This window comes from Bombina bombina, chromosome 2 (assembly GCF_027579735.1).
Source record: "Bombina bombina isolate aBomBom1 chromosome 2, aBomBom1.pri, whole genome shotgun sequence".
NCBI classification, from domain to species: domain Eukaryota; kingdom Metazoa; phylum Chordata; class Amphibia; order Anura; family Bombinatoridae; genus Bombina; species Bombina bombina.
This window is the reverse complement of record NC_069500.1, coordinates 749,013,887-749,035,645: the sequence shown is the minus strand read 5'-3', so window position 1 is coordinate 749,035,645 and position 21,759 is coordinate 749,013,887. Positions and strand designations below refer to the sequence as shown.

Here is a 21,759-nt window from a genome sequence, read left to right as displayed (position 1 = left end):
TACCCAGACACAGAGCACCCAAAGGGCGCCCCCCACCAAGGAGGACTGGCAAAAGCCATAGGAGAACGACTAACTGGGTGAAACCTCTGAGAGAATCTCTCGAGCCCCCTAAGCTAGTCCGTCAGACAGCTAAACGCAGAAGCGGGGAAAAATCCCAACACACTGTCACTGACCCCACAGGTCGAAAATGAAATCAGGCCATAAGGTGAACAGCAGGGCCTCAGAGAAAAACCCCAAGCTCAGTCTTCACAACCAGGTAGTTAACCGGAGACTTCCAAACTCCCCATAAAGGAGAGACAAAGGAACGCATCCTAATTTCAATCCCAAGCTCCAAGGAAGAACCTAGGTACAACGAGATAGGAGGAACCAGACCGCCGGAGCTCTAAACCCACTGAGCCTAATAGGGATGACCCAACTTAAAACTCCCTGAGTCTGATCCAACCTACAATCTCTGCAGAGACGACACTGCGATGAAACCGCAGCACTAAATCCTACAGACCCTAGAATCCTAGGAACAGAGGGTCAACCTGGTCCTAAACCCTAAAAAGGTGCTACTTAGTGACCTACGAACCCTAGTGGCTGCACCTGACAAAAAGGAGAACCACATAAACCGAGCATTAACACTCCCAGAGGCGAAGACAGTGAAACCAACCACCTCTGGAGGGCCCTTGAGAAACGACTACCGCCGTGGAATAGCAGCCACCAGGATACTTCAGATCAGAAGACAAGCGCTTTACGCCTGAGATCAAACCCACAACCTTCTACTGCAGAAACGATGGAGCGAAACACTACATCACATATCCTTCAAGCTTGTGCCAGAACCCTAAAGAGTCCAAGTATCGAACAAACTAGACCATGACCAAGAGTCAAAAAGCATATCGAATGTCACAATCGCTACAAAAACAGAATTTATGTTTACCTGATAAATTACTTTCTCCAACGGTGTGTCCGGTCCACGGCGTCATCCTTACTTGTGGGATATTCTCTTCCCCAACAGGAAATGGCAAAGAGCCCAGCAAAGCTGGTCACATGATCCCTCCTAGGCTCCGCCTACCCCAGTCATTCGACCGACGTTAAGGAGGAATATTTGCATAGGAGAAACCATATGGTACCGTGGTGACTGTAGTTAAAGAAAATAAATCATCAGACCTGATTAAAAAAACCAGGGCGGGCCGTGGACCGGACACACCGTTGGAGAAAGTAATTTATCAGGTAAACATAAATTCTGTTTTCTCCAACATAGGTGTGTCCGGTCCACGGCGTCATCCTTACTTGTGGGAACCAATACCAAAGCTTTAGGACACGGATGAAGGGAGGGAGCAAATCAGGTCACCTAAATGGAAGGCACCACGGCTTGCAAAACCTTTCTCCCAAAAATAGCCTCAGAAGAAGCAAAAGTATCAAACTTGTAAAATTTGGTAAAAGTGTGCAGTGAAGACCAAGTCGCTGCCCTACATATCTGATCAACAGAAGCCTCGTTCTTGAAGGCCTATGTGGAAGCCACAGCCCTAGTGGAATGAGCTGTGATTCTTTCGGGAGGCTGCCGTCCGGCAGTCTCGTAAGCCAATCTGATGATGCTTTTAATCCAAAAAGAGAGAGAGGTAGAAGTTGCTTTTTGACCTCTCCTTTTACCGGAATAAACAACAAACAAGGAAGATGTTTGTCTAAAATCCTTTGTAGCATCTAAATAGAATTTTAGAGCGCGAACAACATCCAAATTGTGCAACAAACGTTCCTTCTTTGAAACTGGTTTCGGACACAGAGAAGGTACGATAATCTCCTGGTTAATGTTTTTGTTAGAAACAACTTTTGGAAGAAAACCAGGTTTAGTACGTAAAACCACCTTATCTGCATGGAACACCAGATAAGGAGGAGAACACTGCAGAGCAGATAATTCTGAAACTCTTCTAGCAGAAGAAATTGCAACTAAAAACAAAACTTTCCAAGATAATAACTTAATATCAACGGAATGCAAGGGTTCAAACGGAACCCCCTGAAGAACTGAAAGAACTAAATTGAGACTCCAAGGAGGAGTCAAAGGTTTGTAAACAGGCTTAATTCTAACCAGAGCCTGAACAAAGGCTTGAACATCTGGCACAGCGGCCAGCTTTTTGTGAAGTAACACAGACAAGGCAGAAATCTGTCCCTTCAGGGAACTTGCAGATAATCCTTTTTCCAATCCTTCTTGAAGGAAGGATAGAATCCTAGGAATCCTAACCTTGTCCCAAGGGAATCCTTTAGATTCACACCAACAGATATATTTTTTCCAAATTTTGTGGTAAATCTTTCTAGTTACAGGCTTTCTGGCCTGAACAAGAGTATCGATAACAGAATCTGAGAATCCTCGCTTCGATAAGATCAAGCGTTCAATCTCCAAGCAGTCAGCTGGAGTGAAACCAGATTCGGATGTTCGAACGGACCCTGAACAAGAAGGTCTCGTCTCAAAGGTAGCTTCCAAGGAGGAGCCGATGACATATTCACCAGATCTGCGTACCAAGTCCTGCGTGGCCACGCAGGAGCTATCAAGATCACCGACGCCCTCTCCTGATTGATCCTGGCTACCAGCCTGGGGATGAGAGGAAACGGCGGGAACACATAAGCTAGTTTGAAGGTCCAAGGTGCTACTAGTGCATCCACTAGAGCCGCCTTGGGATCCCTGGATCTGGACCCGTAGCAAGGAACTTTGAAGTTCTGACGAGAGGCCATCAGATCCATGTCTGGAATGCCCCACAGCTGAGTGACTTGGGCAAAGATTTCCGGATGGAGTTCCCACTCCCCCGGATGCAATGTCTGACGACTCAGAAAATCCGCTTCCCAATTTTCCACTCCTGGGATGTGGATAGCAGACAGGTGGCAGGAGTGAGACTCCGCCCATAGAATGATTTTGGTCACTTCTTCCATCGCCAGGGAACTCCTTGTTCCCCCCTGATGGTTGATGTACGCAACAGTTGTCATGTTGTCTGATTGAAACCGTATGAACTTGGCCCTCGCTAGCTGAGGCCAAGCCTTGAGAGCATTGAATATCGCTCTCAGTTCCAGAATATTTATCGGTAGAAGAGATTCTTCCCGAGACCAAAGACCCTGAGCTTTCAGGGATCCCCAGACCGCGCCCCAGCCCATCAGACTGGCGTCGGTCGTGACAATGACCCACTCTGGTCTGCGGAATGTCATCCCTCGTGACAGGTTGTCCAGGGACAGCCACCAACGGAGTGAGTCTCTGGTCCTCTGATTTACTTGTATCTTCGGAGACAAGTCTGTATAGTCCCCATTCCACTGACTGAGCATGCACAGTTGTAATGGTCTTAGATGAATGCGTGCAAAAGGAACTATGTCCATTGCCGCTACCATCAACCCGATCACTTCCATGCACTGAGCTATGGAAGGAAGAGGAACGGAATGGAGTATCCGACAAGAGTCTAGAAGTTTTGTTTTTCTGGCCTCTGTCAGAAAAATCCTCATTTCTAAGGAGTCTATTATTGTTCCCAAGAAGGGAACCCTTGTTGACGGAGATAGAGAACTCTTTTCCACGTTCACTTTCCATCCGTGAGATCTGAGAAAGGCCAGGACAATGTCCGTGTGAGCCTTTGCTTGAGGAAGGGACGACGCTTGAATCAGAATGTCGTCCAAGTAAGGTACTACAGCAATGCCCCTTGGTCTTAGCACAGCTAGAAGGGACCCTAGTACCTTTGTGAAAATCCTTGGAGCAGTGGCTAATCCGAAAGGAAGCGCCACAAACTGGTAATGTTTGTCCAGGAATGCGAACCTCAGGAACCGATGATGTTCCTTGTGGATAGGAATATGTAGATACGCATCCTTTAAATCCACCGTGGTCATGAATTGACCTTCCTGGATGGAAGGAAAAATAGTTCGAATGGTTTCCATCTTGAACGATGGAACCTTGAGAAACTTGTTTAAGATCTTGAGATCTAAGATTGGTCTGAACGTTCCCTCTTTTTTGGGAACTATAAACAGATTGGAGTAGAACCCCATCCCTTGTTCTCTTAATGGAACGGGATGAATCACTCCCATTTTTAACAGGTCTTCTACACAATGTAAGAATGCCTGTCTTTTTATGTGGTCTGAAGACAACTGAGACCTGTGGAACCTCCCCCTTGGGGGAAGTCCCTTGAATTCCAAAAGATAACCTTGGGAGACTATTTCTAGCGCCCAAGGATCCAGAACATCTCTTGCCCAAGCCTGAGCAAAGAGAGAGAGTCTGCCCCCCACCAGATCCGGTCCCGGATCGGGGGCCAACATTTCATGCTGTCTTGGTAGCAGTGGCAGGTTTCTTGGCCTGCTTTCCCTTGTTCCAGCCTTGCATTGGTCTCCAAGCTGGCTTGGCTTGAGAAGTATTACCCTCTTGCTTAGAGGACGTAGCACTTTGGGCTGGTCCGTTTCTACGAAAGGGACGAAAATTAGGTTCATTTTTTGCCTTGAAAGGCCGATCCTGATGAAGGGCGTGGCCCTTACCCCCAGTGATATCCGAGATAATCTCTTTCAAGTCAGGGCCAAACAGCGTTTTCCCCTTGAAAGGAATGTTAAGTAGCTTGTTCTTGGAAGACGCATCAGCCGACCAAGATTTCAACCAAAGCGCTCTGCGCGCCACAATAGCAAACCCAGAATTCTTAGCCGCTAACCTAGCCAATTGCAAAGTGGCGTCTAGGGTGAAAGAATTAGCCAATTTGAGAGCATTGATTCTGTCCATAATCTCCTCATAAGGAGGAGAATCACTGTCGACCGCCTTTATCAGCTCATCGAACCAGAAACATGCGGCTGTAGCGACAGGGACAATGCATGAAATTGGTTGTAGAAGGTAACCCTGCTGAACAAACATCTTTTTAAGCAAACCTTCTAATTTTTTATCCATAGGATCTTTGAAAGCACAACTATCCTCTATGGGTATAGTGGTGCGTTTGTTTAAAGTGGAAACCGCTCCCTCGACCTTGGGGACTGTCTGCCATAAGTCCTTTCTGGGGTCGACCATAGGAAACAATTTTTTAAATATGGGGGGAGGGACGAAAGGAATACCGGGCCTTTCCCATTCTTTATTAACAATGTCCGCCACCCGCTTGGGTATAGGAAAAGCTTCTGGGAGCCCCGGCACCTCTAGGAACTTGTCCATTTTACATAGTTTCTCTGGGATGACCAACTTGTCACAATCATCCAGAGTGGATAATACCTCCTTAAGCAGAATGCGGAGATGTTCCAACTTAAATTTAAATGCAATCACATCAGGTTCAGCTTGTTGAGAAATGTTCCCTGAATCAGTAATTTCTCCCTCAGACAAAACCTCCCTGGCCCCATCAGACTGAGTTAGGGGCCCTTCAGAAATATTAATATCAGCGTCGTCATGCTCTTCAGTATCTAAAACAGAGCAGTCGCGCTTACGCTGATAAGTGTTCATTTTGGCTAAAATGTTTTTGACAGAATTATCCATTACAGCCGTTAATTGTTGCATAGTAAGGAATATTGGCGCGCTAGATGTACTAGGGGCCTCCTGAGTGGGCAAGACTCGTGTAGACGAAGGAGGGAATGATGCAGTACCATGCTTACTCCCCTCACTTGAGGAATCATCTTGGGCATCATTGTCATTGTCACATAAATCACATTTATTTAAATGAATAGGAATTCTGGCTTCCCCACATTCAGAACACAGTCTATCTGGTAGTTCAGACATGTTAAACAGGCATAAACTTGATAACAAGTACAAAAAACGTTTTAAAATAAAACCGTTACTGTCACTTTAAATTTTAAACTGAACACACTTTATTACTGCAAATGCGAAAAAACATGAAGGAATTGTTCAAAATTCACCACAGTGTCTTAAAGCCTTAAAAGTATTGCACACCAAATTTGGAAGCTTTAACCCTTAAAATAACGGAACCGGAGCCGTTTTGAACTTTAACCCCTTTACAGTCCCTGGTATCTGCTTTGCTGAGACCCAACCAAGCCCCAAGGGGAATACGATACCAAATGACGCCTTCAGAAAGTCTTTTCTAAGTATCAGAGCTCCTCTCACATGCGACTGCATGCCATGCCTCTCAAAAACAAGTGCGCAACACCGGCGCGAAAATGAGGCTCTGCCTATGCTTTGGGAAAGCCCCTAAAGAATAAGGTGTCTAAAACAGTGCCTGCCGATATTATTATATCAAAATACCCAGATAAAATGATTCCTCAAGGCTAAATATGTGTTAATAATCAATCGATTTAGCCCAAAAAAAGTCTACAGTCTTAATAAGCCCTTTTTGAAGCCCTTATTTACAATCGTAATAAACATGGCTTACCGGATCCCAGAGGGAAAATGACAGCTTCCAGCATTACATCGTCTTGTTAGAATGTGTCATACCTCAAGCAGCAAGAGACTGCTCACTGTTCCCCCAACTGAAGTTAATTGCTCTCAACAGTCCTGTGTGGAACAGCCATGGATTTTAGTGACGGTTGCTAAAATCATTTTCCTCATACAAACAGAAATCTTCATCTCTTTTCTGTTTCTGAGTAAATAGTACATACCAGCACTATTTCAAAATAACAAACTCTTGATTGAATAATAAAAACTACAGTTAAACACTAAAAAACTCTAAGCCATCTCCGTGGAGATGTTGCCTGTACAACGGCAAAGAGAATGACTGGGGTAGGCGGAGCCTAGGAGGGATCATGTGACCAGCTTTGCTGGGCTCTTTGCCATTTCCTGTTGGGGAAGAGAATATCCCACAAGTAAGGATGACGCCGTGGACCGGACACACCTATGTTGGAGAAATACCACAGCCCTCCACCGGGGCTGCAAAGGACCACAGTGATACACCACCGGTCCTATGTCTGAAGCAGAACTGGTCTAAATTTAGTATTAGCGTAGTTTTTTTTTTTTTTTTTAAATGAACAAGTGAACCGGCAAGTCCCGCCGGACCAGCCAGGAAAAACGTGCGTCACTAACAAGCACACAAATTATTCCGGACAAAACCTGGGAACAATTTCTATTAAAAAAAAAGAAAAAAAAGAAGTCTATCAATCCCAGAATTCCCATAGAGAAGAAAAAAACCCAGAAGTAAATAATCCAGACCGGAAAAAAGAACAAACAAGGGCAACCGCAGGCATCCGCCCAAAAGGAACCATGGCTCTGTAGTACCTGACAGACAGAGACCTGAACCTTCAGAAAAACGACTAGGAAAGCTCGCATTAGACTGACCGGGAAAAAAACATACCCCATTAGTCTACTGCACAGAACCCTAAAAAAATCCCCTGATGATACAGTAAAGGATCCCCCAATAAGTCAAACAGACGTCGCAATAGAACAAACAGCCGCCCAATCCTGTAGCGAAAAGAACAACATGGGGGCACAATCACCCCGGGGGAAACAAAATGATGCCATTCACGGTCCGGGATAGGCAGACAAGCACATAACTGCAATGAAACCTCAGGATCCCGCAGGCAAATCAACGCCATTAAAATATTAAAACGAAAATGTCCCGCCATCTCTGGGGTAAAAAATCCACCCTGCGAGGAGGAGACATTAACATCGGGGTCACCCACAAAGGTAAAAGTAGTGTGCGGTTGGGAAGGCACCTCCTGAGGAACAGAGCCCCCAGGTGCCGATGGCTCAGAAGGTCCAGGGTCCCCCGAGCCCAAGGGACCCGGCACACCATGCAGGCACATGAGACAAGATTGGCAGACTTGCGATAACAGGACCAAATTACAGTCTTCATCTGTGGACGAATCTGAATCAAATACTAAAATAGCCACTGCATTAGAAACCTCCATGACTAAGACTTTAAATATGACAACGCAATTCGGAAAAGAAACTGGCACCCGACACCCACAATGGCTGGGGCACTCACCACCTCCTATGACCAGGTCTTAGGGAGCAGACTCTTTCCTCCGTCACCACTCGGTCAGGAATGCGGAAGGGAGAGAAGACCCACCCAAGCGTAAACACGCACGGTTACCAGATGCCCCACGAAATCCAAAAAGCGTGCCACTCACAAGGCGGTAAAACTAGGCCCCAGAACAAACTAGCAAGTCGGAGAAAAAGGAAAATCGTAGCTCAAGGTCAAGCCTAGCAAAACGATACATGTCTCAGCCGCAGAGCTCAAATTCCCGCACACAGCAGGATGATCACATAAGAAATATGATAAACAACTCAATCCTGTTCACTAATCGTCCTGAGAAGGAAGATAATCCCTTGATACCCAGATTGAAGCAGAAGGAGCGTCAATGAGGCCCATACTGAACTGTCATAACAAAGTACATCACAGCAACGTAATAATATGAAACGATCTTACCGGAATCCACGCCATGGAACAGGAACACGGCCCTTCAAGTGTGACAAATTAGTAGCAGCGCCTTCGCCATGGACTTGAGAGAGGACAGCAGGTAGCGAAGCGAAGATCGGCAACGCCAAGTGCTGAAAAGGAGCTGTGAATACGAGTCGGGATGGTGTCGCAGGGGTAGCTCCCACTGCATCTTCAGACTCTCACTTTCACCCAGGCCCTCACATGAGAGGCTGACCGGACTACTTTAAACTCCTGTCTCGTGTCGAAGGGTAGCACCCTCCATAGGAGACAAAATAGAAAAATAAAGTAAAGTATAATAAAAATCTTTGACACTTCTCTGCCAACCTCCTGGGACGAAAGGCAAAGAATGACTGGGGGATAGGGGAGGTGGGAGGAGTATTTTAAGCTTTGGCTGGTGGGTCTTTGCCTCCTCCTGGTGGCCAGGTTCTTATTTCCTATAAGTAATGAATGCGGCTGTGGACTCTTTCCCATTAGGAAGAAAATAAGAGGGGATATGTAAGGTCACAAACCTGTGGAAAGGATTCCAGTTCGCGTAATCTCTTCTCTATCTGGAGCCGGCCCCCATACCGAGTCACTCCATACACCACCGTCATTACTGTCTGCTTCACCACCTTACGACCGATGAATCCATCCAAGACCTGAGCAATTCTCACACCATGTTGTGCGTCTCTTTTCCGAAATGCCTCCACCTATTGTTATAGGAAGTTAAGAGTTATTCTATAAAGTTCAGTGCCCACTACTCATTAATCCTTTGTAACTGTTTCTATAAAACCTATGCCTAAGTTTTATTTCTACGATTCCAGAAATGAAAATCTCTGCAATTCACACCTTACCACAGTCAACTCTTTTTGCAACATTAGTGTAGACTTCCTTTGTCATGCTATCAGAAAAAAATTACCCTCACACACACACACAAAAAAGAATTTATAAGTAGTGTCTCTGTCAAAAACAGGGAAACTACTGGGAGGCGCTAATGATATCAGTATTTAAAAGGATAGTGAAGCTGCTGAAGATGCACAATAAAGAGTAGCTGGTAAGCCCTCGCTATCAGCTTCTCAAGGGTAAATATGTTGAGAAAAGAGTATGAGATCTTAACAGCGCTAAACTATATCACAGTTAAAATGTGTCAATTGAATTGCGACAATAATTATTAGAGCATTGGTAAATCAGTTATATTACAATACCCTTTAATAGAGTTTACAGAGAAATAACACAGTATTAAATGCAATAAAATAAAATAAACTCTGCACAGAATATAATTAGATGTTATACATCAAGCATAAGTGTCCATAATGTTGGTGATGTATACAGGGAGTGCAGAATTATTAGGCAAATGAGTATTTTGACCACATCATCCTCTTTATGCATGTTGTCTTACTCCAAGCTGTATAGGCTCAAAAGCCTACTACCAATTAAGCATATTAGGTGATGTGCATCTCTGTAATGAGAAGGGGTGTGGTCTAAGGACATCAACACCCTATATCAAGTGTGCATAATTATTAGGCAACTTCCTTTCCTTTGGCAAAATGGGTCAAAAGTAGGACTTGACAGGCTCAGAAAAGTCAAAAATAGTGAGATATCTTGCAGAGGGATGCAGCACTCTTAAAATGGCAAAGCTTCTGAAGCGTGATCATCGAACAATCAAGCGTTTCATTCAAAATAGTCAACAGGGTCGCAAGAAGGTTGTTGTTCAATAATAAAATTAATCCTCAAAAATACAACTTGCCTAATAATTCTGCACTCCATGTATGGTCATTTGATAAAAGTGAATCGGATATTTCCAACCTCCAAAAAACAATTTATGTAAGAACTTACCTGATAAATTCATTTCTTTCATATTAGCAAGAGTCCATGAGCTAGTGACGTATGGGATATACATTCCTACCAGGAGGGGCAAAGTTTCCCAAACCTTAAAATGCCTATAAATACACCCCTCGCCACACCCACAATTCAGTTTAACAAATTGTCAAGAAGTGGGGTGATAAGAAAGGAGCGAAAGCATCAAAAAAAGGAATTGGAATAATTGTGCTTTATACAAAAAAATCATAACCACCACAAAAAGGGTGGGCCTCATGGACTCTTGCTAATATGAAAGAAATGAATTTATCAGGTAAGTTCTTACATAAATTATGTTTTCTTTCATGTAATTAGCAAGAGTCCATGAGCTAGTGACGTATGGGATAGCAGATACCCAAGATGTGGAACTTCCACGCAAGAGTCACTAGAGAGGGAGGGATAAAATAAAGACAGCCAATTCCGCTGAAAAATTAATCCAATACCCAAATCAAAAGTTTCAATTTCTATAATGAAAAAAACTGAAATTATAAGCAGAAGAATCAAACTGAAACAGCTGCCTGAAGTACTATTTTACCAAAAACTGCTTCTAAAGAAGAGAAAACATCAAAATGGTAGAATTGAGTAAAAATATGCAAAGAAGACCAAGTTATTGCTTTGCAAATCTGATCAACAGAAGCTTCATTCTTAAAAAGCCCAGGAAGTAGAAACTGACCTAGTAGAATGAGACGTAATCCTCTGAGACGGGGATTAACCCGACTCCAAATAAGCATGATGAATCAAAAGCTTTAACCAAGATGCCAAAGAAATGGCAGAAGCCTTCTGACCTTCCTAAAACCAGAAAAGATAACAAATAGACTAGAAGTCTGTCTGAAATCTGAGTAGCTTCAACATAATATTTCAAAACTCTTACCACATCCAAAGAATGTAAGAATCTTACCAAAGAATTCTTAGGATTAGGACACAAGGAAAAGACAATAATTTCTCCACTAATGTTGTTAGAATTCACAATTTAGGTGAAAATTGAAATGAGGACAGCAAAAACCACCTTATCCTGATGAAAAATCAGAACAAGGAGATTCACAAGAAAGAACAGATAATTCAAAAACTGTTCTAGCTGAAGAGATGTCTAAAAAGAACAATACTTTCCATGAAAGTAATTAATGTCCAAAGAAAGCATATGCTCACACAGAAGAGCCTGTAAAGCCTTCATAATCAAATTAAAACTCCAAAGAGGAGAAAATAGCTTAATAACAGGCTTGATACGAACCAAAGCCTGAACAAAACAATGAATATCAGAAAGATTTAGCAATTCTTACTGTGAAACAGCACAGGAAAAGCAGAGATTTGTCCTTTCAAGGAACATGCAGACAAAACCTTATGAAAAAACTAAAAAATCCTAGGAATTCTAAAAGAATGCCAAGAGAATTCATAAGAAGAGCATCATGAGATGTAAATCTTCCAAACTCGATAATAAATCCTACTAGACACAGATTTACGAGCCTGCAACATAGTATTAATTACTGAGTCAGAGAAACTTCTATGACTAAGTACTAAGCGTTAAATTTTCATACCATCAAATTAATAATTTGAATTCCTGATGAAAAAAACAAATGTTAAGATATAAGGTCTGGCCTTAATGGAAGTAACCAAGATTGGGAACTGAACATCCAAACAAAAACCATATACCAAAACCTGTGTGGCCATGCTAGAGCCACCAGCCACACCAAAGATTGCTCTCTGATGATTTTGAAAATCACTCTTAAAAGAAGAACCAGAGATGAAAAAATATAGGCAGATTGATAATTCCAAAGAAGTGTCAATGCATACACTACTTCCGCCTGAGGATCCCCGGACCTGAATAGGCCCCTGGGAAGTTCCTTGTTTAGATGAGATACCAACAGATCTATTTCTGGAAACCCTCACATCTGAAAAATTGAAAAACATATCTGGGTAAAAGGACCATTCTCCCGGATGAAAAGCTTGATTAACAGAGATAATCCGCTTCCCAATTGTCTATACCTGTGGAAAAAGACCAAAGACATTAGATAGGAGCTGGATTTAGCCCAAGCAAATATCCAAGATACTTCTGTCACAGCCTAAGAACTGATAGTCCCACCCTGATGATTGACATACGCCACAGTTGTGACATTGTCTGTCTGAAAAAACAAACGTCTTCTTCAAAAGAAACCAAACTGAAAAACTCTGAGAATGCACGGAGTTCCAAAAATATGAAATGGTAATCTCGCCTCCTGAGATTTCCAAACCCCTTGTGCTGACAGAGATCCTCAGACAGCCTCCCAACCTAAAAGACTCGCATCTGTAGAGATCATGGTCCAGGTTGAAAGAACCGAAGAGACCTGAAGAACTAAATTATGGTGATCTTAACCACCGAATCAAAGATAGTTAAACATTAGGATTCAAAGATATAAAAAGTGATATCCTAGAATCCCTGCACCATTATTCAGTATAAGAAACTGGAAAGGTTTCCTAAATGAGCAAAGGGAATCGAATCCAATGCTGCAGCCATGAAACCTAAAACTTCCATGCATATATAGCAACTTGAAGAAAATAATAGAGACTGAACGTTCCGACAAACGGAACCCAACCCACTTGTCACTTGTCTGTTAGAGACAAAAACATTGACACAATTTATCTGGAGACCTAAAAAAGGTGACCCTTGTGTGAGAAATCAAGGAGCTTTTGATAAAAAGATCCTCTAACTATGTCTTGAAGAAACGACAAAGTTGAATCGTATGAGATTCCACAAAATGAAAAGACTGAGCCAGTACCACAATACCGTCCAAATAAGAAACACTGAGAACCTTGAAAAGATTCTTAGAGCTGTCGCTAGACCAGAAGGAAAAGCAACAAATTGGTAATGCTTGTCAACAAAAGAGAATCTCAGAAAAAATAATCTGAATGAAAACAGAAAATTAAGATATGCATCTATTGTATCTAATGTAAACAAATAATGCCATCACTGACCAAAAAGGCAGAATAGACTATATAAACACCATTCTAAAAGATGGTACATTTATATGACAATTCAAAAAGATTTTCTATCATTGGAACAATGAATAGTCTTGAATAAAACCCCAAAACCCAGTTCCTAAAAATGGAACTGGAATAAATACCCCAGAAGACTCCAGGTCTGAGCAGCGCTTGAGCCCCAACGGGTGACCAGCAGCGCTTCACCAGTACCCAAAACATATAGGTCTGAAACACACTTCAGGAAAGTGTTAGTCTTACTGGAATAGCTGGAATACGATAGAGAAAAAAGACTTCTCACAGATGGTTTTACTCTAATTCCTATTCTGTACCCAAAGTCTAACAAGTTTGGACCGAATAGAACCAAACAAATTTCAAAAAAATCTTAACCTGCCCCCTACCAGCCAAGCTGGAATAAGAACCGCACCTACATGCAAATTTGGGGAGCAGACTCTAAAGCTTAATTGAATGAAGAAAAAAACTTCCAATTATAAACATGTTACTTGGGGAAGAATTCAGGACTCCATTCCTTAGTAAGAACAGAAAACTAATATAAGCTTAAAGTTTTAGTCTTAGAACTCAATCTTAAAGCCCATAGTAACAGTTAAAGAATTGAATCCAATTATGAACCAAATAATTGATTATCTTGGAAAAAAAGAAATATGGATTTTAAAAATCAAATTAGCATTCCAAGATTGAAATCACAAAGTTCTTCTAGCTAAAATAGCTAAAGACATAGATTAAACCTCATTTGCGAAAATATTTAATAAAATGACAACACAAATTAAATTATTAGCATGTTAATTAAGTTAAAGGACCAGTCAACACACTGGACTTGCACAATCAACAAATGCAAGAAAACAAGACAATACAAAAGCACTTAGTCTGAACTCCAAATGAGTAGTAGATTTTGTCCTTTTAACAATGCTAAACAAATCATAATCCGATACTTGATCTTAAAGTATCCAACCAGAAAGATGAAGCAATTGCAACATCAGCCAAATAAATTACAGGTCTAAGAAAAGTACCTGAAAATAATTTTCCTTAAATAAGATATGACCATCTGAAGGAAAAAAATAAATACTATTTGCTATAAGAATAATAGTATATTTAGCAGAAGTAGAGATAGCCCCATTAACTTGGGGAATCTTTCCTCAAAACTGAAAACTAACTGCCTATTCCATTCCCTAGTATCAGGAACTGGAAAAAAACCTCTGAAGAAACCACAGAAGATAAGTAAGCAGAATTTAAATGTTAGCTAGTCTTTAAATCAAAAGAACTAGTTACTTCAATATCCAAAATAATCAACACCTTTTGAACAAAGAACAAATGTACTCTATTAAAAAATAAAAAAGTAAATTTGTTAGTGTTAATATCTGATGAAGAAAAAATTCTGAATGAGAAAAAAACACCATCAGAGAAGGATAATTCAGTATGTTGTTGGTCATTTTGAAACTTTACCAAAAAAAGAAGTTTGAAAAGGACCTAAAAAACAGAATTTATGCTTACCTGATAAATTAATTTCTCCAACATTGGTGTGTCCGGTCCACGGCGTCATCCTTACTTGTGGGAATATCTCTTCCCCAACAGGAAATGGCAAAGAGTCCCAGCAAAGCTGGCCATATAGTCCCTCCTAGGCTCCGCCCACCCCAGTCATTCGACCGACGGACAGGAGGAAAAAATAGGAGAAACCATAGGGTGTCGTGGTGACTGTAGTTAGAGAAAATAATTCATCGGACCTGATTAGAAAACCAGGGCGGGCCGTGGACCGGACACACCGTTGGAGAAAGTAATTTATCAGGTAAGCATAAATTCTGTTTTCTCCAACATTGGTGTGTCCGGTCCACGGCGTCATCCTTACTTGTGGGAACCAATACCAAAGCTTTAGGACACGGATGAAGGGAGGGAGCAAATCAGGTCACCTAAACGGAAGGCACCACGGCTTGCAAAACCTTTCTCCCAAAAATAGCCTCCGAAGAAGCAAAAGTATCAAATTTGTAAAATTTGGCAAAAGTGTGCAGTGAAGACCAAGTCGCTGCCTTACATATCTGATCAACAGAAGCCTCGTTCTTGAAGGCCCATGTGGAAGCTACAGCCCTAGTGGAGTGAGCTGTGATTTTTTCAGGAGGCTGCCGTCCGGCAGTCTCATAAGCCAATCGGATGATGCTTTTAAGCCAAAAGGAAAGAGGTAGAAGTTGCTTTTTGACCTCTCCTTTTACCAGAATAGACGACAAACAGAGAAGAAGTTTGTCTAAACTCTTTTGTAGCTTCTAAGTAGAATTTTAGAGCACGGACTACATCTAAATTGTGTAGCAAACGTTCCTTCTTTGAAACTGGATTCGGACACAAAGAAGGTACAACTATCTCCTGATTAATATTTTTGTTGGAAACAACCTTTGGTAGAAAACCAGGCTTAGTACGCAGAACAACCTTATCTGAATGGAACACCAGATAGGGTGGAGTACACTGTAGAGCAGATAACTCAGAAACTCTTCTAGCAGAAGAAATAGCAACCAAAAACAAAACTTTTCAAGATAACAACTTAATATCTATGGAATGTAAAGGTTCAAACGGAACCCCTTGAAGAACTGAAAGAACTAGATTTAAACTCCAGGGAGGAGTCAAAGGTCTGTAAACAGGCTTGATCCTAACCAAAGCCTGAACAAATGCTTGAACATCTGGCACAACTGCCAGTCGTTTGTGTAGTAGGACAGATAAAGCAGAAATCTGTCCCTTTAGAGAACTCGCAGATAATCCTTTATCCAAACCTTCTTGTAGAAAGGAAAGAATCCTAGGAATCTTTATCTTATTCCATGGGAATCCCTTGGATTCACACCAGCAGATATATCTTTTCCATATTTTATGGTAAATCTTTCTAGTTACCGGTTTTCTGGCTTGAACCAGAGTATCTATCACGGAATCTGAAAACCCACGCTTTGATAGAATCAAGTGTTCAATCTCCAAGCCGTCAGCTGGAGGGAGACCAGATTTGGATGTTCGAATGGACCCTGAACAATAAGGTCCTGTCTCAAAGGTAGCTTCCATGGTGGAACCGATGACATATTCACCAGGTCTGCATACCAAGTCCTGCGTGGCCACGCAGGAGCTATCAAGATCACCGAGGCCCTCTCCTGTTTGATCCTGGCTACCAGCCTGGGAATGAGAGGAAACGGTGGAAACACATAAGCTAGGTTGAAGGTCCAAGGCGCTACTAGTGCATTCACTAGAGTCGCCTTGGGATCCCTGGATCTGGACCCGTAGCAAGGAACCTTGAAGTTCTGACGAGACGCCATCAGATCCATATCTGGAATGCCCCATAGTTGCGTCAACTGGGCAAAAATCTCCGGATGGAGTTCCCACTCCCCCGGATGGAATGTCTGACGACTCAAATAATCTGCTTCCCAGTTTTCCACACCTGGAATGTGGATCGCAGATAGGTGGCAGGAGTGATTCTCCGCCCATTGTATTATTTTGGTCACTTCTTTCATCGCCAGGGAACTCCTTGTTCCCCCCTGATGATTGAGATACGCAACAGTCGTCATGTTGTCTGATTGGAATCTTATGAATCTGGCCTTTGCTAGCTGAGGCCAAGCCCTGAGAGCATTGAATATCGCTCTTAGTTCCAGAATGTTTATCGGGAGAAGAGACTCTTCCCGAGACCACAGTCCCTGATCTTTCAGGGATTCCCAAACCGCGCCCCAGCCCACTAGGCTGGCGTCGGTCGTAACGATGACCCACTCTGGACTGCGGAAGCTCATTCCCTGGGATAGGTGATACTGGGTTAGCCACCAACGGAGTGAGTCTCTGGTCTTCTGATCTACTTGAATCACTGGAGACAAGTCCGTATAGTCCCCATTCCACTGTTTCAGCATGCACAGTTGAAATGGTCTTAGATGAATTCGCGCAAAAGGAACTATGTCCATTGCTACAACCATCAATCCTACTACTTCCATGCACTGAGCTACGGAAGGACGAGGAATAGAATGAAGAACTTGACAAGCGTTTAGAAGTTTTGACTTTCTGACTTCTGTCAAGAAAATCCTCATTTCTAAGGAATCTATTATTGTTCCCAAGAAGGGAACTCTTGTCGACGGAGACAGGGAACTTTTTTCTATGTTCACCTTCCATCCGTGAGATCTGAGAAAGGCCAGAACGATGTCTGAGTGAGCCTTTGCCTTTGAAAGAGACGACGCTTGTACTAGAATGTCGTCCAAGTACAGTACGACTGCAATGCCCCTTGGTCTTAGAACCGCTAGAAGGGATCCGAGTACCTTTGTGAAAATCCTTGGAGCAGTGGCTAACCCGAATGGGAGGGCCACAAACTGGTAATGTTTGTCCAGAAAGGCGAACCTTCGGAACTGATGATGTTCTTTGTGGATAGGGATATGTAGATACGCATCCTTTAGATCCACGGTAGTCATAAATTGACCTTCCTGAATTGTGGGTAGAATCGTTCGAATGGTTTCCATCTTGAACGATGGTACTCTGAGAAATTTGTTTAGGATCTTTAAATCCAGGATTGGTCTGAAAGTTTTGAGTAAAATCCCATTCCTTGTTCCGCCGTTGGAACTGGGTGTATCACTCCCATCTTTAACAGGTCTTCTACACAATGTAAGAATGTCTGTCTCTTTATTTGGTTTGAGGATAAGTGAGACATGTGGAACCTTCCCCTTGGGGGTAGTTCCTTGAATTCCAGAAGATAACCCTGAGAAACTATTTCTAGTGTCCAGGGATCCTGAACATCTCTTGCCCAAGCCTGAGCAAAGAGAGAGAGTCTGCCCCCCACTAGATCCGGTCCCGGATCGGGGGCTACTCCTTCATGCTGTTTTGTTAGCAGCGGCAGGCTTCTTGGCCTGCTTACCCTTGTTCCAGCCTTGCATCGGTTTCCAGGCTGGTTTGGTCTGTGAGGTATTACCCTCTTGCTTAGAGGATGCAGAATTAGAGCCCGGTCCGTTCCTGAAATTACGAAAGGAACGAAAATTAGACTTATTCTTGGCTTTGAAAGGCCTATCTTGTGGGAGGGCGTGGCCCTTTCCCCCAGTGATGTCTGAGATAATCTCTTTCAATTCTGGCCCAAAGAGAGTTTTACCCTTGAAGGGAATATTAAGCAATTTTGTCTTGGATGATACATCCGCTGACCAAGACTTTAGCCAAAGCGCTCTGCGCGCCACAATTGCAAACCCTGAATTTTTCGCCGCTAATCTAGCTATTTGCAAAGCGGCATCTAAAATAAAAGAGAGTTAGCCAACTTAAGTGCGTGAACTCTGTCCATAACCTCCTCATATGGAGTCTCTCTACTGAGCGACTTTTCTAGTTCCTCGAACCAGAACCACGCTGCTGTAGTGACAGGAACAATGCACGAAATGGGTTGAAGAAGGTAACCTTGCTGTATAAAAATCTTTTTAAGCAAACCCTCCAATTTTTTATCCATAGGATCTTTGAAAGCACAAGTATCCTCGATAGGAATAGTAGTGCGCTTGTTTAGAGTAGAAACTGCCCCCTCGACCTTAGGGACTGTCTGCCATAAGTCCTTTCTGGGGTCGACCATAGGAAATAATTTCTTAAATATAGGAGGGGGAACAAAAGGTATGCCGGGCTTCTCCCATTCCTTATTCACTATGTCCGCCACCCGCTTGGGTATAGGAAAAGCGTCGGGGTGCACCGGAACCTCTAGGAACTTGTCCATCTTGCATAATTTTTCTGAAATGACCAGGTTGTCACAATCATCCAGAGTAGATAACACCTCCTTAAGCAGTGCGCGGAGATGTTCTAATTTAAATTTAAATGTCACAACATCAGGTTCAGCCTGTTGGGAAATTTTTCCTGAATCTGAAATTTCCCCATCTGACAAAACCTCCCTCATGGCCCCTTCAGATTGGTGTGAGGGTATGACAGAACAATTATGATCAGCGCCCTCCTGCTCTTCAGTGTTTAAAACAGAGCAATCGCGCTTTCTCTGATATGCAGGCATTTTGGATAAAATATTTGCTATGGAGTTATCCATTACAGCCGTCAATTGTTGCATGGTAATAAGCATTGGCACGCTAGAAGTACTAGGGGCCTCCTGCGTGGGCAAAACTGGTGTAGACACAGAAGGAGATGATGTAGAACCATGTCTACTCCCTTCATCTGATGAATCATCTTGGGCAACTTCATTATCTGTGACAGTACTGTTCTTACTTGTTTTGGACACTTTGGCACAATTATCACATAATTTAGAAGGGGTAGACACATTGACTTTCATACATATAGAACATAGCTTATCTGAAGGCACAGACATGTTAAACAGGCTTAAACTTGTCAGTAAAACACAAAAAAACGTTTTAAAACAAAACCGTTACTGTCTCTTTAAATTTTAAACAGAGCACACTTTATTACTGAATATGTGAAAAAATATGAAGGAATTGTTCAAAATTTACCAAAATTTCACCACAGTGTCTTAAAGCATTAAAAGTATTGCACACCAATTTTCAGAGCTTTAACCCTTAAAATAACGAAACCGGAGCCGGTTACAGTTTTAACCCCTCTACAGTCCCAGCTACAGCCTTTGCTGCGACTCTACCAAGCCCAGAGGGGAATACGATACCAAATGACGCCTTCTAGGAACTTTTCCAACTATTTTCAGGTCCTCACACATGCATCTGCATGTCTTGCTCTCAAAAACAACTGCGCAGTAATGGCGCGAAAATGAGGCTCAGCCTACAACTGGGAAGGCCCTTGAAATACCAGCATAAACATGTATAAAATGCCCAAATAAAGCAATCGATTTTGCCCATAAAAGTGTCTACCAGTTTTATAGCCCATATTAAGCCCTTTATTCTGCTTGAGACTAAGAAAATGGCTTACCGGTCCCCATGAGAGGAAATGACAGCCTTCCAGCATTACACAGTCTTGTTAGAAATATGGCTAGTCGTACCTTAAGCAGAAAAGTCTGCTAACCGTTTCCCCCAACTGAAGTTACTTCATCTCAACAGTCCTATGTGGAAACAGCAAAGGATTTTAGTTACTGTCTGCTAAAATCATCTTCCTCTCACAAACAGAATTCTTCATCTCTTTCTGTTTCAGAGTAAATAGTACATACCAGCACTATTTTAAAATAAACTCTTGATAGTAGAATAAAAAACTACAACTAAACACCACATACTCTTAACCATCTCTGTGGAGATGTTGCCTGTGCAACGGCAAAGAGAATGACTGGGGTGGGCGGAGCCTAGGAGGGACTATATGGCCAGCTTTGCTGGGACTCTTTGCCATTTCCTGTTGGGGAAGAGATATTCCCACAAGTAAGGATGACGCCGTGGACCGGACACACCAATGTTGGAGAAATTTAATTAGAAGGCGGGATGTCAGACAAAGCCTTTAAAATAGAATCAGAAAAATATTCTTATAAATTTTCTAAGTATATCTTGTACATAAGATGTAAAAAGAAAAGCAATATATAAAGCATAAATACTAATGGATTCTGCATGTAAAAGTTTATCATGATAACTTATTACAAACCATAGCTAAAGATAAACATTCATAACATTTAAAATAAATGAACTTAGCTTTGGTAGAACTGATCTCAGTCAACAGGTATCCCTCAGCATGTTTTGATACAGGAACAGTGTACGAAAAATCTTGCAATATGTAATAGAAAAAAACAACATATAAAGCAAAATTATCAAATTCCTTAAATGACAGTTTCAGGAATGGGAAAAAATGCAAAAGAAACAAGCCTCTAGCAACCAGAAGCAACAAAAAAGTGAGACTTAAATAATGTGAGAAAAAGTGGAACAAGTATGACGCCCACATTATTGGCGCTAAGTACAACGCCCATATTTTTTGGCGCCAAGTATGACGCCACATCCTCTGACGCCGAAAACGACGCCCACATTTTGTGGCGCAAAAAAACGTCTGAACACACATGCGTCAAAAAATGACATAACAACAAACAAACTTCCGGCGTCAACTACGGTGCCGGAAATGACAAAATTTAGCCCGCAGGGAAAAAAGTCAATTGAAAATTTTTAAGGCAAGAAAAAAATATTTATTCATATGCATTATCCCAAATAATGAAACTGACAGTCTGAAAGAAGGATTACTGATTATCCTGAATCATGGCAAATATAAGTTTAAAGACACATATTTAGAACTTTACATATAAAGTGCCCAACCATAGCTTAGAGTGTCACAAAAAATAAGACTTACTTACCCCAGGACACTCATCTACATATAGTAGATAGCCAACCAGTACTGAAACGAGAATCAGTAGAGGTAATGGTATATAAGAGTATATCGTCGATCTGAAAAGGGAGGTAGGAGAAGAAATCTCTACGACCGATAACAGAGAACCTATGAACCTAAATAGATCCCCTAGAGGAAGACCATTGTATTCAAATAGGCAATACTCTCTTCACATCCCTCTGACATTCACTGCACTCAGAGGAAAACCGGGCTTCAGCCTGCTGCGAAGCGCATATCAACGTAGAATCAAGCACAAACTTACTTCACCACCTCCATGGGAGGCAAAGTTTGTAAAACTGAATTGTGGGTGTGGTGAGGGGTGTATTTATAGGCATTTTAAGGTTTGGGAAACTTTGCCCCTCCTGGTAGGAATGTATATCCCATATGTCACTAGCTCATGGACTCTTGCTAATTACATGAAAGAAATAACACTTGATTGAAGATAAAATAAAACTAACAG

The 21,759-nt window shown here is 42.2% G+C and overlaps 1 protein-coding gene across 1 annotated transcript in view; it reads right to left on the bottom strand.

Annotated features, from left to right (window-relative positions):
- Nucleotides 1-21,759, bottom strand: part of POLRMT (RNA polymerase mitochondrial) — a 367,345-nt gene that overhangs the window by 158,202 nt on the left and 187,384 nt on the right. Inside the window, exon 13 of the mRNA XM_053702843.1 lies at nucleotides 8,798-8,977. Within this exon, the coding sequence (XP_053558818.1) occupies nucleotides 8,798-8,977 (180 nt within the window). The remainder of the gene's footprint in view (nucleotides 1-8,797; nucleotides 8,978-21,759) is intronic.